General features: G+C 31.8%; 1 protein-coding gene across 6 annotated transcripts; it reads left to right on the top strand.

Moving 5' to 3' along the window:
* Positions 1 to 1,011: 1,011 nt before the first annotated feature.
* On the top strand, positions 1,012 to 13,230 carry Larp4B (La-related protein 4B). Of its 6 annotated transcripts, none has more exons than XM_011503109.1 (10): positions 1,012 to 1,181; positions 2,965 to 3,351; positions 4,241 to 4,490; positions 4,669 to 4,809; positions 5,132 to 5,356; positions 5,919 to 6,061; positions 6,698 to 6,977; positions 7,642 to 8,516; positions 11,367 to 11,550; positions 12,270 to 13,230. In XM_011503109.1, exons 2-10 carry the CDS (start codon positions 3,008 to 3,010, stop codon positions 12,363 to 12,365), a joined length of 2,538 nt encoding a protein of 845 aa, XP_011501411.1. In that variant the 5' UTR covers positions 1,012 to 1,181; positions 2,965 to 3,007; the 3' UTR covers positions 12,366 to 13,230. The 6 variants fall into 6 exon arrangements, with proteins under 6 accessions (XP_011501411.1, XP_011501413.1, XP_011501412.1 ...); XM_011503111.1 differs by lacking the exon at positions 1,012 to 1,181 and adding an exon at positions 1,216 to 1,383; XM_011503110.1 differs by lacking the exon at positions 1,012 to 1,181 and adding an exon at positions 1,853 to 1,930.
* The last annotated feature ends 3,043 nt before the right edge of the window (positions 13,231 to 16,273 follow it).

Here is a 16,273-nt window from a genome sequence, read left to right as displayed (position 1 = left end):
GGACGTAGAGAGAGAAAGGGAGAGTAATTGTGTATATCAGGCATACAAGAGTAGCGCGGGCGCGCGCAACATACACAGTAGAAAAACATGCATGCATACACACCAGGCCCGCACACACGCAAAGTTCCACGGGAGCCCCAGAATGCATTGAGCCACGGCATGTGCCTTTGGTGCGTCGGCCATCTTGTAGTTTCCTTGAGGAAATCGTGTTGAGAGTTGGTTTTTTCGTTCATCGGCAAGAATTTTGCATACGCCCGCTACGGAACGTCACGACGATTAAAGGAACAGGCTGCGGGGGAGGGCCGCGGCATCGCGTCGCGTCGTCCGCGCGTGTCCTAGAACACGCGCGAATCGAAAGCCGCGGGCTACTCTCGCCCGCTTTTTGCTCTTTTTCTTTCTCTCACTGCTAGCAGATACATTGCTACATTGCCGATCTCCCCCGCACGCGTGTGCCTATAACCACGAGAGTCGATCGCGAGCAACTCGTCAGCACCCCGTGAGTGCGCGATTATCCTCTCCAAGTGGCTACTACTACCGCTGTTGCCGCCGCCGCCGCCGCCGCCGCCGCCGCCGCCGCCACCTGAAGTGAATGAATGGCCTGTATCACGGGTTAATATTCGCGTCGTGACGTATGACGCGCTGCCGCTCCGAGACAAATCCCTTATATATATCATCGCTCCGGCCCGGGGTCTGCCTGGCGTTACTGCCGCCGCCGCCACCGCTGCTGTTGCTGTTGCTGTTGCTGTTAATGCTGCTGTTGTCGCTGCTGCCATCCGTCCGTCATCTCCCTCTGTCTCTATCTCTCCTTTTAGTCCATACGTTCCATCGTTTGTGTAGTGCTCGTTCTTTCGGGCCTCGGCTCCTCACCTCGTGTCTGCACGTTGCCGTTGCCGCTGTCGTCGTCGCCGCCGCCGCCACCACCACCGTCGCTACCGCCGTTGCTACTGCTGCTGTTGCTGCTGCTGCTGCTGCTGCTGCTGCTGCTGTCGCTGCTGCTGTTGCTGCTGCTGTTGCTGCTGTTGCTGCTGTTGCTGTTACATTACTCTAATCTCCGTCAAAAAGCGAGACTAACCGAGCAAGATAGAGAGGGAGATAGAGCAGCGGTCACACTCTGTTCGTCGTCATCATCATCGGAAAAAGGGTGTCCTGAGGAGAAGGAAGGATTATTACAGCAGCAGCAGGTACGCGGGTGTAACGGCAAGCAGAGAGAGAGAGAGAGAGTGAGTGAGTGAGTGAGTGAGTGAGTGAGTGGAGTGCCGACGACGAAGAGAGGAGGCGTCTTTTCCGTACTAGCCGCCACGAGGCCTGACAAGCCGAAATACATGCGAACATAGGGTGGCTGTGCCTGCTCTTGGTGGCACGTCGTCGGCCAAATACTTGGAGGTGTGCGTGCCGTATACGTATGCATATATATATATATATAGATACGTACATATATGCGTATGTATATATATATAGATATCTATATTATGCATACGTACTTGCACATATATTTATAAATAAATACAAATGCATGTACGAGCATGAATAATTATATACATGCTTACATCTCTAAAGTATTTATATTTATAAGTATACATCTGCGTATAATATGTAGCATATATAATTCGTGCGATATATATCTCGCTCCGTCATTCTCTCTCTCTCTCTCTCTCCCTCTCTCGTCCGTTTGTCCGTGCGTCCATGCGTCTGTCTGTCTGTCCATTACTGCCTCAATCCCTCCCACCCTTCCCCCTCTTCGTTTTGCTCTTTTTCACCAATATAGTACACTAGAAAGATTCGACGGATCCTCCTCGTTCCGTCCTTTTGTAACGATAAAAAAAAAATAAGTAAAAAAACTTAAAAAAAAAGGGAAAAACATCTTGGAGTTTTGGTCGTGTCAAGTCAATCGCGAGTGCCTATCCGTCGTGTCTCCCGTGCATGACTGTCGGTGTGTTCCCGTCTCTGTTCCTCGCTCGTCGTTGAGTCGCAAGTCGTCCGCAGAGTGCGAGGATATCCGTATGCACGTTTGTCAGTTCTCGACAGTCGACTCGGTGGCTCGTGCGCGACGTTCATCTCCCGTCTTTCGCATAACCCGGCCGCGGTCTCGCTCTATATTTGGCCAGTCGCCCACCAACATATTGCACGGCTCCTCGCCGAGTCTTGCTTGCAAAAATCCTGGACGAGGGCGCGTTTCGCCTCTCGCTCTCACTCTCGCTCGCTAGTACACAGCAGTGCGCCCGTCTCTCTCGCGCCACTTGTGTATGTGTACGTGTGTTGCGAGAAAAGAGATAGAAGGAAAAAGACAGCGCACGCCAAGAGGCGCGCACCGCAACTGCCATACGGTTTGGCTGAGCTCGGCATGTGGCACGTCCGCGACATCGCTTCTCGTCCGGGATGAACCTGCTAAACGCATAGAAAGTTGTGCTTTGACGCTCGGGAGCGTAGCTCGAGTGCCCGAGACCCACTGGCCAACACGCGAGAACAGCCTCTCACTCTGCTCTCCTTCTCGTGCACGGACAGTGTCGTAGTGCGATTGACGGCGCGACGACTTTCCGATATAGTGTTAATAAGTGCCACTTCTTTGAGTTTCCCTGGTCCTCTTGACCGACTCGCGTTTTCAAAGCTGCCCAATTGCGTAAACGATCAAAGGACGCGTTGGACAGTTGCAATGCGCCATGTGATGACTCGCGTCTATTAAATTTTTTTTCATGCACTCGCTTAAAGGCATCGTTAATCGTTAGTTAAATCGACCGAATATTAAGGTGCAGTTATTGGATGTGCTCGTTCCGTAAGAATTATTGCAGCTTATATGATTAATTGCACCAAACATATGTTTATTTTTACACAATGATAATTCTAGGAAAGATTACATCACTCATCTCTGTATCTTGTTTCATTAAGAATTGAGAAGAGAGAAAATACAGTTTATTGGTGTTCAAGGACTTTTCATCTTCAGTAGTGTGTTTTTGTTCAATGTTTTAGAGCAAACCAATTAGGTCTATTGTTCTACAAAGGCTAGGTGTACATGAATGGGGACATTGGGAAGCTCCCACCAGGGGCGGGTTACCCAGCCACCCCTGATCCCTTGGCAACTGTCGGTAGTAACGTTCCTGGTCTAGACTATACCGTCATGAACGGAGGAGTGGCTGCTGGCGAACTAATGCTCGATACGGGCGTGGGTAATTTGGAGCCTTTACCCCAACTTGCTATAGGAATGGGTGGTGCGGTAGGCTATGCACCTGTTGAAATGGCTCCGCTCAGCGATGTCTCTGCACCTCCATCCCAAATGGGTGAACATTCTGGACCCAGTATGCCACTTGATCAATTGAAGCAAATGCTCTCTTCGCAACTTGAATATTACTTTTCCAGGTAAATCATCTTATTATCTAACATCTATATTTTCATTTGATCTTTTACACGATGTACCTAAATCTTTAGACCTTCATTAATTAACTGTGCACGCGTTATGGATAAAACTGACGCTTTAGTTTTTATATTATAATCTGCTTTATGCAAATAATATACCCACGATTACAGACTTACATTATAATAATAATCCATTTTTTTTATATATATTTAGAGTACATCGTTTACACATGCATATATATATATATATATATATATATATATATATATATATATATATATATATATATATACACAGAGAGAGAGAGAGGCATGTGTATGCAAAAATGTTATGTGAGTCAGAGTGTGCGCATATGTGTGTGCATGGGTATCGTTTACCAAAATACATCTTATGCTAATGAAAACTATACAACAAAAAATTATAATTACAATATGTTATATAAAATTTTATATTCGTATAAACACTATTATAGTTTAAATGCATTTAGCTTTGTATATTTATTATCTATTATAAGATGAAATCAAATTAAATTTTCATTAAAATATAGATACTATTCAACTTTTTACAAAGAGTTTACTCAATAATATATAGGTAAAATATGCCATTTGACAATATAATAATTCATTAAGCATATTATATTTTTTAATTACCAAATATATTTTTAAGAAGAAAATATTTGAAAAACGGGAATATTAAGGATTGTAATTGTAAGAATTATTTGGAATTAATCTTTTACTATTATTAGAAAATTACTATAAATTTATTCATATTATCTTACAAAACTTATTATTTTCTAATAAAAATTTTTATCTTCTTGAGGTAAATGAATCCATGATAATTTAGGCATAATAAAAATATTTCCATTCTATTATATTTTTGTTTACATTATAGAGAGAATTTAGCTAATGATACATATTTACTATCACAAATGGATAATGATCAATATGTACCAATATGGACGGTAGCAAACTTTAATCAAGTTAAAAAATTAACAAAAGATATAAAACTGATAACAGAGGTACTCAGGGAATCACCTAATGTGCAAGTTGATGAAGAAGGCCAAAAAGTTAGACCAAACCACAAACGATGTATTGTTATACTTCGCGAAATACCTGACAATACTCCACTTGAAGATGTAAAAGTAGGTTAATTGTTCTTAATATATTAAATAAATATATTTCTATATTACTGTTGTTATTTCAAATAATACTTATTATTAATAACATGTTATAGATGAAATAAAATTTTTGGTGTCTAAATTTTAAATTTTAAACCCCTTGATATTAGCAAACTATAAATGTTATATTTATAAATTTTAGAATTTATTCTCTGGGGAAGGTTGTCCAAGGTTTATTTCATGTGAATTTGCTCATAATAGTTCATGGTATGTGACATTTGAATCTGATGAAGATGCCCAAAAAGCCTACAGGTTTTTAAGAGAGGAAGTTCGAGAATTTCAGGTACTAGTTTGAGAGATCAAATTTTATTTAAACTAATTAGAATTATTAAATCATAATAAATTAATACTTAATAAGTATTTAAAGTATTATTGACGAATTACAATGTTGTTTATTTTATTTAACAAAGAGAATTAATTTAAAAATATTATATTTAATGAGTAAAAATTAAATATAAGCAATTGACTGCTTAATAAAAAAAAAAAAGAAATTATCATATATAAAAACAAATTTGTACAATGACAAATAATAGTATTATTTTCATATCTAAAGTAATTCAATGATAACGTTACACAAATATTTTTATTATTCAATTTCACTTTAGGGAAAGCCGATAATGGCTCGTATCAAAGCTAAACCAATGAATAGGCTACCGATACCGGCAGTTACAAATGTTGGAGGAATGAAAAATGGTTATAGAACACCACCTCCGCCACCAGTTTTTGATCCCAGTAGCTATCAGCCAGGACAACAACGCTTTCTCTACACAAATGGCACAACTATGCCACAAACTACGATGCCGCCATATCCAAATCAAGTGCATGTTTACGTATGCAATTTTTATCTGTTACTTGTTATAATCACAAGTTCACCACAAACATTTTATATATTATAAATAGTAATTATATTCCATGTCAATAATATTAGTTGAATCTTATATTTTAATATTTTTTATATAACGATAAAAAAAAAAGAATCTTTGCAACATTGATAACAACTATTTAAGAAATCATTTTAATTTCATTTGTAATTTAATTTAAGTTAGAATTTAAAGTTTAAAATAGAATTAAATTTTGATAGTTGTCATTTTGCTCAATAAATGTAATTAATTAGACAAAGTAAATTATTTAAACAAAGTTTTATACTTGAACCAATTTTTTTATATTTAATTTAAAAATTTTAAATATATGTTGTTAAATTGAATGGTTATTACATTTTATTTATTAAAATATATATAATAGATTTATATGTGCAGTTTATTAATACTGTTGTAAGAAATAATGTGAATCATCTCAAATTTTAACTTATATTAATAGAAATTTTATAATAATACTCATATTAATGTAAATCATTACCAATTTATCTAAAATTTTAATATGTTTATTATTTAGCAACCATTTTATCCCGCGGGCATGATGCCCTGGGGTCCAGCCAGTCCAGCTTATTATGATGTAACTAGCGTCTTTGCCATGAATGGAATTGCTTCTCATAGTTCATTCAAACCACATAACACAAGATACAATCAACGAAACAGGTAAATATTGTTCTCGTGTATAGTTTAAAATTTTATTTTATGATGAAAAAATTGATTTATAATACTTTATCTGTTAATATTTTATTATATATATATGCAATAAATTTGTTGAACATTATCTTCACTGAGATAATTATAATTTTTTTTTTTTATAGTAAGAACAGTTGGTTAATAATAATTGTAAAACATAAATATAAACTAATAAAAGTAGTAATTATAATCGTTTCAACATTTCAAAAACTAATTTTGCTCTTGAAATTAATATAGCGATATTGGTTTGCACTATTAGTATTCAAATAGAATAATGTAAAATATTTTAGAAGTTGTATGCAGAAAGTTATTAAGTTTAACTGGATATAAAAATATTTCTGACTTGATGATTAACAATTAGATTAATTGAATGAAGAGTTAGTACGAATAGTATATTTTATAAAGAAATTTAATTTAGAAATCTATAGGTTTGAATTTAATTAGATGATTGGATACGTTTTTTCGTACAATAAAGAAAAAAATATCTTCCGTTAATAACTTTACATTCATTTTATAGATTATCGATTTCTTTTAAAATATTAAAAATATTATTGATTATAATTTGATGGCATACCATTTTATTAATGCGATTTATGTTTTGTGTAGTAACACTTATTCTAGAAATAAGCAGCGTAACGGTTCTGAAAGAAGCGGTCTAATGGAAGGCGGAGGTAATATGGTACCGTTGGCTAGAACCTCGCATCCTCCATTGAGTGGAGGACCCGTAACTATAGGAGTGGCAGCGCCAACTCTCCCGAATATCTTACCTAGTGCAAAACCAATATCTTCTTCCTATCCAGTTGGCACAAAGTTTCAGCCCTCCCATACACCAAATGTTATTGGAGAGGCTCAATATTCAAGCAGTCACACAAATAAAGTATCGCAGGTAAATAAATTGTCATCGTCGATTGCTTCTCAATAAGTTTTATATTCAATTTAAATAAATTATTTTTCATATTTGTACTATAATGCTATAGCCTGTGTTGCATAATATATGTTACATTATTTATGATAAAAACGTATGTAAATAATAATTCCACGGAAACATTCACGTATGTGTATTTAAATATTGTCGATAAATGAATAATTACAATTTATTTCTAATTAAATTATAATTTTATGGATTAACCTTACTATATGATAACTAATGCAAAAATATGTAAGAACTTTTACATTATTTTGTTTTTATTTAAGTTTAGAGCATTTTAAAATTTTAATTAAACATCGGATATAAATAATTTTTAGAAAACAATTTCATAAGAATTCAGATGAGGTTAACTATTATGGGTTTTTTGTAATTTGTAATTAGAGAAATAACGAGGATAAATAAAAAAATCTCATAAATGAAATTATAATAGTAAACATTAATTAACAATTTACAAATACAATTAATTAAAAATAAACTATGGCTATGATAATTTATATAATTATATACTAAAGAAATTATAATTTTGTAATGATAAATTAACAATGAATATAGAAAAATTAAATGAAATTGACGGTATCTTTTAAGTAATATTTAAAAACGTTAAATGTTGCGTTAACAACAGGAAAGCGATGGTCAAATTCAAGACTCAACGATCCAATTTACGCGTCATCGTACACACCGTAGAACCAAAGATCAGGAAGCGCTATCCAAGGCTAATAGCAGCAGTAATTCTCTACCGTCGATTAGAGAGGGTTCTAGTGGAACTAGTAACACTAGTGGTAGTAGCACACAACACAACCGAGGGGTACAATTCGATCTGGAGGCTGCGGCTTTTCCTCCATTACCCGGCCTCGATGTCAATACTTCAAAGCTCCATAATTCGTCCATTGAAGTCTTGAATTCTGAAACCACACAATCACAAAATAGGCTTTCTGACGTAGTAAAGGGTACTGCGAAGCTCAAGAGCACAAACAAAGATAAAGAGCAGCAGCAGCAACAACCGCCAACGGGAATCGTAGCATCACCTCCACAATATCATCATCACCAACAATATCATCAACATCAACAGCATCAGCACCATCACCATCACCTCCAACAACAGCAACAACAACAACAACAACCGCATCAGCATCATCCACATCATCATCAACAACAGCACCAACATCAGCATCAGCATCAACACCAACATCAGCACCAGCAACACCACCATCATCATCAAGCGTTAGTGAGCAGCCACAATAGCAGGTCGACAAGTCCTGGAGGTCATCAACATCATCACCGAGTAAACCCAGAAAATGCTGCTATCGCTGCCGCAGCAGCAGCGGCTACTGCTGCTGCTACTGCTGCTGCTACTGCTGGTGGTGCAACAACTGTAACTTTATCACCAACAGTGGCAGTACCCACAAATCCCAATACTCTACCAATTGCTAGCAACAACGGCGATTCGGACGTCGCCCTCGGCACCGTCACGCTCACTCCTCCGTCATCTCCCGATAAGTGAGTGCGATTATTTTAAATTATTTACACATTCAGTTTAGAGACATAGCACGTGCGTGCATGTGTTTTTTTCCTTTTATTTCTTTTCATTTTTTACTATAGTAGATGCAAAAAATCAATCTTTTATTATTAAATCTTTATAAAGTGAGAAAATTGAAAAATGAAATAAATATTAATTTGTTTATGTAATTATATAAAAATAAATATTTCAAGCGAATGTATACTGAAAAAAATATGTTATTATTTCAATGAGGAGTTTTTAACTTAATTTAATAATGATCGTGATTTCAAACATATTTCAACATCTTATAAAATCCAAATATATTAACTCTAAATAATATTTGTTACTTTTATATATTTTTAAACTGTATTCGTAATTTTCTGTTTATTATATAAAGCACCAATTATTTTTTACAAACAATAATTGATTTAATTTTTTAAACTAATACAACATTCTTAAAAAACTGTAATAGTAATTTCAAATTTTTAAAATCAATGGACTTTTTACAATGAGTGAGAGAGATAGAGACATAATATACACTTTTATTTTATAAATTCTATTTCTCTTTTCCGTCTTTTTGTTCTTTTTTCCAATATTATTAAAACAAAACTACTGTTTAGTTTAATTTTCTTTAACTTTAATGTCATAACTTCAATTCTTTTTGTCTCCGCATTAGTGTTATTGGTCTGAACAAATCAGCTATAAGTAAATTGATTTTTATGAATTGTACTGTCAAAAAGTCTCTATGTTGCAATAATAGACTTACAAGTATGTTATATATCTAAATACATGTAGTTATGTGTTACATAATTATAATTTTAAGTTAACAGCTATTTTATATTATTTAATTCGTTTAATTTTTATATTAATTAATTGATTCATTAATTAAAAACTCTTTAAGTTGCTTTTTAATCTGTAAAGTTTATATACTGCTGTTCTATATTGAAAGGTTATGCTAATTTTTAAATATTAGAATTTTATATTAAATAAAATATTAAATTAACGATCAACGGGTTTAATAAGGTTTAAAAAAATTTATTATTATATTAAAGTTAATTGATTACAGATATATTAATTCTGAATTAATTTCGAAAAAATTTGTCAAGTCCAAAATTATTCATTTTTTCTCTTTTTGCACATATAAAGATTTATGTCGATATATATTTTGCATACTTATTGCACAAAAATATTACTGTAGAATGATAGATTTGAGAGCACATAGTATAAAGCCTAGGAAATATTAAATTGTTACGACTGCTAATTGTATTATACGTTGAATTTTGTAAACTGGATAAATATGTCATTATATAGTCGTTAAGTTCCATCCACTTATATTTTTATTCTTATATAAATAAATTAAAATAGAGTACGTAAAAAATAAATCCATTATGCAGATTGATTTAAAATGATATTGTAATACATCTAAATTTTAGATGCTCATTTCTTTTAAATCTATTAAATGTTTGAAAAAAAGCGCAAAAAAAAACAAAAACAAAAAAAACACGCTGTCAAATTTCTTACAATAAATTCATTATACAATTACAATTGAAATCAGATAGTGCAAATACTTTTACATAAAATATTCTTTTTTCTTCACATTTATAAATTTCTTTTATTTTCTTTAGTATTTTATTTTAAATGCATAGTGCATTTTGTCAATTTATTTTATATTTTTAAGATTTTTTTTTAAAGGTAACTAAAGTCTGAATCCAAATAAAAGGTGTATTTTAAAGAAAATTTTTTACTCAATTATTGAAGAACCCTCGGATTCATAAATTTCATAGATATCATTGATTCAAGTAAAAAACAACGCGATTTTAGTCTTCATAAGACGTAATCAAACCTCTCGCTATATACTCAAAGCACTTGTTGTTACTACTACCTCTATTATTACCATCACCATTATCATTACCATCACTATTACTACTACTACTTCTACTACTACCACCACTACACTACTTCTACTACTTCTACCACTACTAATACTACTACTACTCCTATTACTATTACTACTACTACTGCTACTCCTATTACTACTACTATTATTACTACTACTATTACTACTACTACTATCATTACTACTACTATTACTACTACTACTATATCCAAATAAAAGGTGTATTTTAAAGAAAATTTTTTACTCAATTATTGAAGAACCCTCGGATTCATAAATTTCATAGATATCATTGATTCAAGTAAAAAACAACGCGATTTTAGTCTTCATAAGACGTAATCAAACCTCTCGCTATATACTCAAAGCACTTGTTGTTACTACTACCTCTATTATTACCATCACCATTATCATTACCATCACTATTACTACTACTACTTCTACTACTACCACCACTACACTACTTCTACTACTACTACTACTACTACTACTACTACTACTCCTATTGCAACTACTACTATTTGCTAATGAAATTAAACAGTGTATATTCGAATTTGGCGAGTCCCTGTTCCTCCTAAGGCCAATCTTATAATTATTTTGTATTATCATTTTAATAAAATATTTTGCATGCATGCATATTTTCTTTGCATGACAGTGACAGTTTTAAGGGTACCTATACCATTAATACTTTAATATAAATTTTATTTTATCCTATTTTTTAAATTGTAAACAACTACTTGTGTACAAGCACACTGTTAGATAAACTTTCGCGATAGTAAATAGGTAATATGAAAATATGAAAATAGGTATCGGTTCTCTTAAAAAGGAATGTAGGTTTTTGCTAATGTCAAATCACAAAACGAAACAAAAATTAAAAACAAACAAAATAAACAAAAACCAAAAATATTCCACGTACGCTCAGATTTAGTTCTTTATTACTGAAATGCACCGCTGACAGATCTATAAAGACTGACGATTCGAACATGGTGAATGGCGTGGACGAGGCCATAAGTACAAATGCAAAAGTGGCAGCAAACACAGTTGGGACTGAAGATACTGAATCGGTAACCAGGTGCGATTGTGACAACATCCCTACCCAGAATACCCAGTCACATACTGGAGGGTCATCATCCTATCCAACGGTAAGTCTTCCTATACATATGGTTTCTTTCTTTTTTCCTCTTTCCTCACTCTCGGACTCAAGAAATTTGACAGCGAATTTCGCCTTCAGCACGAATGTGTTAGTAAAATACTTATTATTATTATCTTCTTTATCTTTGTAATTAAGCTTTATTATTTAATTTGATATTTTATTTGCAATCTCAGGCATGCTTTTATGTTGTTGAATATGTTATGAATATTCAAAGCTAAAGCGACTCGTTTTTATTATGATGGTGGATGATGGATATACTAATTAAAATGTTCCAGTAATGCTTATGTTAAATAAAAGACAATTTATATTATAGAATGAGTTTTATTTTGGAAGATTCGGTAAATCCATGCATACTAACGTATAAACTTTCGATAGGACTGCTTTAGTGTACATGGAATTTTATAAGTATAATCTTTTAAAATAATGTATATGAAATCAAATATAGTTTTCTCCGTTTCTATACAAAATATCTATGCTACGGTATACAATAATTACTGTTTAGAATACGATTTTTCTCCAAATATCGTAATTTTATATGGGTAAAAATTTATCTTAAATAATTTAAAAACATTTTTGTAAGTCGATGAATTAAATATCATTCGTATGGTGATTTCAAATCAATCTCAAAATATCACAATAAGTGTAATGGCTTTTTAACGTAATAATTGCAATAACAATAAATGAATATATTTTTCTTTGATATTATAGGACATTACGAGGCCGAGCTATGCCCAAGTAGCTCAGCACTGTCGTGAGCTACCGTGTACAAAACACAAAAACGACGAAAGGGACGGAAGCACGTAAAAGGACATGTGAGTAATGATGAAAGACAAATCCGGCATCTACGGTTTTCATGCATACTGTTTTTATGCTCTTGCGAAGCTGCTGTCGATCGACATTTCTGTACTAATGAGCCATCAAGCAGCGAAGCTTATGAAAATTGTTCATTATTGAAAACTGAAGAAAAGTACACTGTGTATTAAGTTACTCTGATACATTGTTAAAATCTTTGCAGATATACTACTGCATTTGAATATCGATATTTAAAAGCAGTTACCACAAATCGCTTGGCTACTGTGCCGAGCCGAAGATTTAAGTTGATAATCGCCTGCTTTTCCTCTTATCGAGCGCCAAACAAAAAAAAAATAAAATAAAATAAAATGAATAAGAGCGTTCGTGCGTAACAGGCAAAAACTTTTTACATTGTACAGTGATTTCGCCTATGCTGAATACATGGTATTGACGGACAGAAACAAAACAAACAAAAAAAAGATATTTAGATTAGAGAACAAGATTTTCGACTAGAAAAGAAAATGATAGAGAGAAAGACAGAGAATGACAGATAGAGAGAGAGAGAGAGATAAATTAATAATGTCTCTACGTTCTAGAGAGAATTATTGTTTCGCTGAAAAGATAATACCAACATATAGTAGGAGAAAATATTGTTATTGCTTTGGTTCTGTGATTTTGGAGGTACATATTCGTTAGCTTGTAAAAACGTTAAACTAAGATGTTATAACTTTTAATTCCTTTCTTCAACTTCCCTTTAAACCTAACCATGGCGCAGGGCTGTAACTCAGAAAGTGTTTATTCTTGTGCCAAACCTTTACACATGTGTATACATATGCATACGCATGCATACATATATAGGTACACCCATATATATATATATATATATATATATATATATATATGAAGATGGATATATATATGCACGTGTGTATTTATGTGTATGCATGTCAGGCTCTTTGAGCGAAGCGAGCATCATTCAAAATGCAACGAATTTCTCTAATTTGAATTTGCTTTTATTTAGTGAAAAGTGAAAAAATTAATTTAGCGTGATTAAAAAACAGCATAATTTTCGCTCGCAAATTGAATTAACACTATTTGTGAAAACTTTTTCACCTTGCTTGTTTTCCCTTTTAATAATTAATAAAATACTGCATGTCATTGTTTCGTGCAAGTTCAAAATGTATTTTCCAGAATATTGATCAGCTCTGATAATTTTCATTTAAATAAATAAGATTGTGTGGTTATACCGCAGTGCGTGAATAAAATCTAACTAATTCAAAGTTATAATTTTATCTAATGTTTTTTAAATTAACACTATTGTATTTACATCATCAAATATTACTGAGAAATTATTTTTGCCGACATTAAAAATGAGGTCGATTAAAGAGGAGAAAATAATTTTATCATTTATATTTAAACTATAGCGATTAAAGTTAATGCAAATATAAAGAATAAAAATATAACAAAAAAATGTATATAAGTAAAATAAGAATAATAATAAAAATTATGGCTATATGAAACAGGCTCCAAATTCGTACAATGTCATCAATGTTCTAAGAATACAAACTAGTCTGTATAGAAAAGCTTTAAAATTCGGAAAAGATAAGCGAAGACCTAAAAAAATAAGTGTAAAGCAGTTTCTAAATTAATATTAATTTATTCTAAACATCTGAGAAATTTATAAGAACGATGAACGTTTAAAAATATATGGGATTGAATTTACTAAAATAATTAGTAATAAAATATATAAACATCGATATTCTGGAAAATATTAGCACGCAAATGTCGATTTGTTCGGAATTTTTGTTTTCGAAACAAAACGGCTAGTCACCAAATCCTTATAATCCTTAATATTGTTCATCATTAATACTGTTTATAAGATCCAAAAAAAAAAAAAAAAAAAAAATAACATGATAAAGATCTTTTTTTAATCCTATATTTGTTAAAAAAGATAACATGCAATTTAGAAATATGCTTTGATAAAATGAAAAAAAATTAAAAGTCAAATTATTAAAAAAAAAAAAACAAAAAAAAATAAAAAAAAAGATAAAGAAAAATGAGAAAAAATGGTATTTGAGCACACAAATAAGTGCCTCAAGTGTTGTGTACATTACAGGAGCTTGGCTTTACATGTTATACAGCTATATGTACCTATACATTATAATAAAAAAAACGCATATGATATATTTGTTACAAATATGCGTACTGAATTGAGGTAATGGATGCTAAACAAAAAATACAAAAAATCAATTAGTAATAAAAACCAATCTCCTGAAAAAAAATTATAAGATTATTGACGTATGTAATTATTATAAGGATTATCACATAAATAATTAACGTCCTTATTATAAATATTATTATCTTATTAATCTAAGTTAGCGATTGCTGCCTTTTAATTTTTTACGATTTCACAATATTGGTTTCGTTGCAATCTTGTTAACATAAAAGATTTAAAAAGAGAGAGAGAAATTCAGAAAATTTAGAAATTATCAGCTGATCAATTTATGTATATATGTTTCTAATTACGTATATTATATAAATTTATCGGTATGTATTTTGGGTAATACTTAGTTTGGACTGCGTTGATATTTCAATTTTGTTATCTTTTTAGCAATAAAGCAAAAATGGTACGTAATATTATTAATCAAGAACGAAAAATAAATAAAGATTCAAAAAATAGTTCTTAATATGCCGATATTTTCGTTTTATTGACAGACAGTGAAGTTATATTTGATTTTAAACATCAAAAAGATCGTTTCACCCGTCGACATGTGTAAGATCCAGCTGTACATATAATAAATATATATACAAAAGAAAATTAAACAATTATTAAGAGATGGAATAAGTATAATTATCGGCAAATATTATTGGTCTTCCTTATTAATTCAATGATCCACATAATTCACCTTCCACGAGTGAAACGAGCTCAGATGAGTTGTTACATTATATATACGAAAATATGAAGGTTTTTGTTTCTTTTTGTTCTTTTTTTTTATTATTTTTTCTTCGACCGTTCCGTTCGAAGTTAATTGTTAAGAAGATAAAAATTATGAATTGTAGAAATTAATTATTTACGCGCATCCGAAACATTTTAGAGGTTTTCTTCTAATTTTGCCTTACAATGTAAATTAAAAACGAGTTTTTCGATATAGATGCGAGATTGCTAAATAAGAGAAAAATAATTGTATTTTAGAAGCGTTTGTAAAATTTTTTTGTGTACAAAAGTTTTTGCGATCTTTTGTTCAACATTTTTTCATTGAGAAAAAAAATATTTTATTCGCTCGGTATTTTCAATGATATCGATATGTGAGTGATTATCCAATAAAAAAAACCTACAAAATTACATACATACACACACACACACACACACACAGTTATATATATATGGCAAATATGTTTAAAAAAAAAGAAGTTAATAGTAATTGTCAATTTGCTCATTATGTAAATGTCACTTTCGCACGATCTTGCATTATAACGAAGAATTGTCCTTTTGTCATTAGAAAATTTGCATTTCTCTTATAACAAATTAAGTGTGATAAATGCTCTGTCATTAAAACACAGCAACGCATATGTGTGTTAAAGCTGATGTGCACACGGAAAAGAATTACTCGAAATTAGAAAATTCTCATCCAATACATTTATCTAAAATGTGATTTTACATCATTATAACGTCTATTCAATAATGTTTAATTTTATAACTTTGACTACATTTTTTTTTTTATTCAAAATTATTTTCTTAGTTTTAAATTGATTTATTATATATTTAAAAAATAATAATTCATGTTTTAACAATTGATTATTCATAGAAAGTAATTTTAATGAAAATTACATTATCAATTGTAGCACATTTTGTAATTTCAATTGATTTTTTTTTTTTTTTTTTTTTTTTTTTTTTTTTTTTTTTTTTTTTTTTTTTTTTT

The sequence above is a fragment of the Ceratosolen solmsi genome, unplaced genomic scaffold (assembly GCF_000503995.2).
Source record: "Ceratosolen solmsi marchali unplaced genomic scaffold, CerSol_1.0 scaffold45, whole genome shotgun sequence".
Classification (NCBI taxonomy): Eukaryota; Metazoa; Arthropoda; class Insecta; order Hymenoptera; family Agaonidae; genus Ceratosolen; species Ceratosolen solmsi.
The sequence above is the reverse complement of the archived record's forward strand: the minus strand, read 5'-3'. Positions and strand labels throughout refer to the sequence as shown.

What these genes read in the sequence shown, in the direction of transcription:
- Larp4B (XM_011503109.1), top strand. Translation starts at nt 3,008, where the DNA reads ATGAATGGGGACATTGGGAAGCTCCCACCAGGGGCGGGTTACCCAGCC. An exon ending in CTCCACTTGAAGATGTAAAA is followed by an intron (nt 4,491 to 4,668) that starts GTAGGTTAATTG and finishes TATAAATTTTAG; the next exon opens with AATTTATTCTCTGGGGAAGG. An exon ending in CCTCCGTCATCTCCCGATAA is followed by an intron (nt 8,517 to 11,366) that starts GTGAGTGCGATT and finishes CACCGCTGACAG; the next exon opens with ATCTATAAAGACTGACGATT.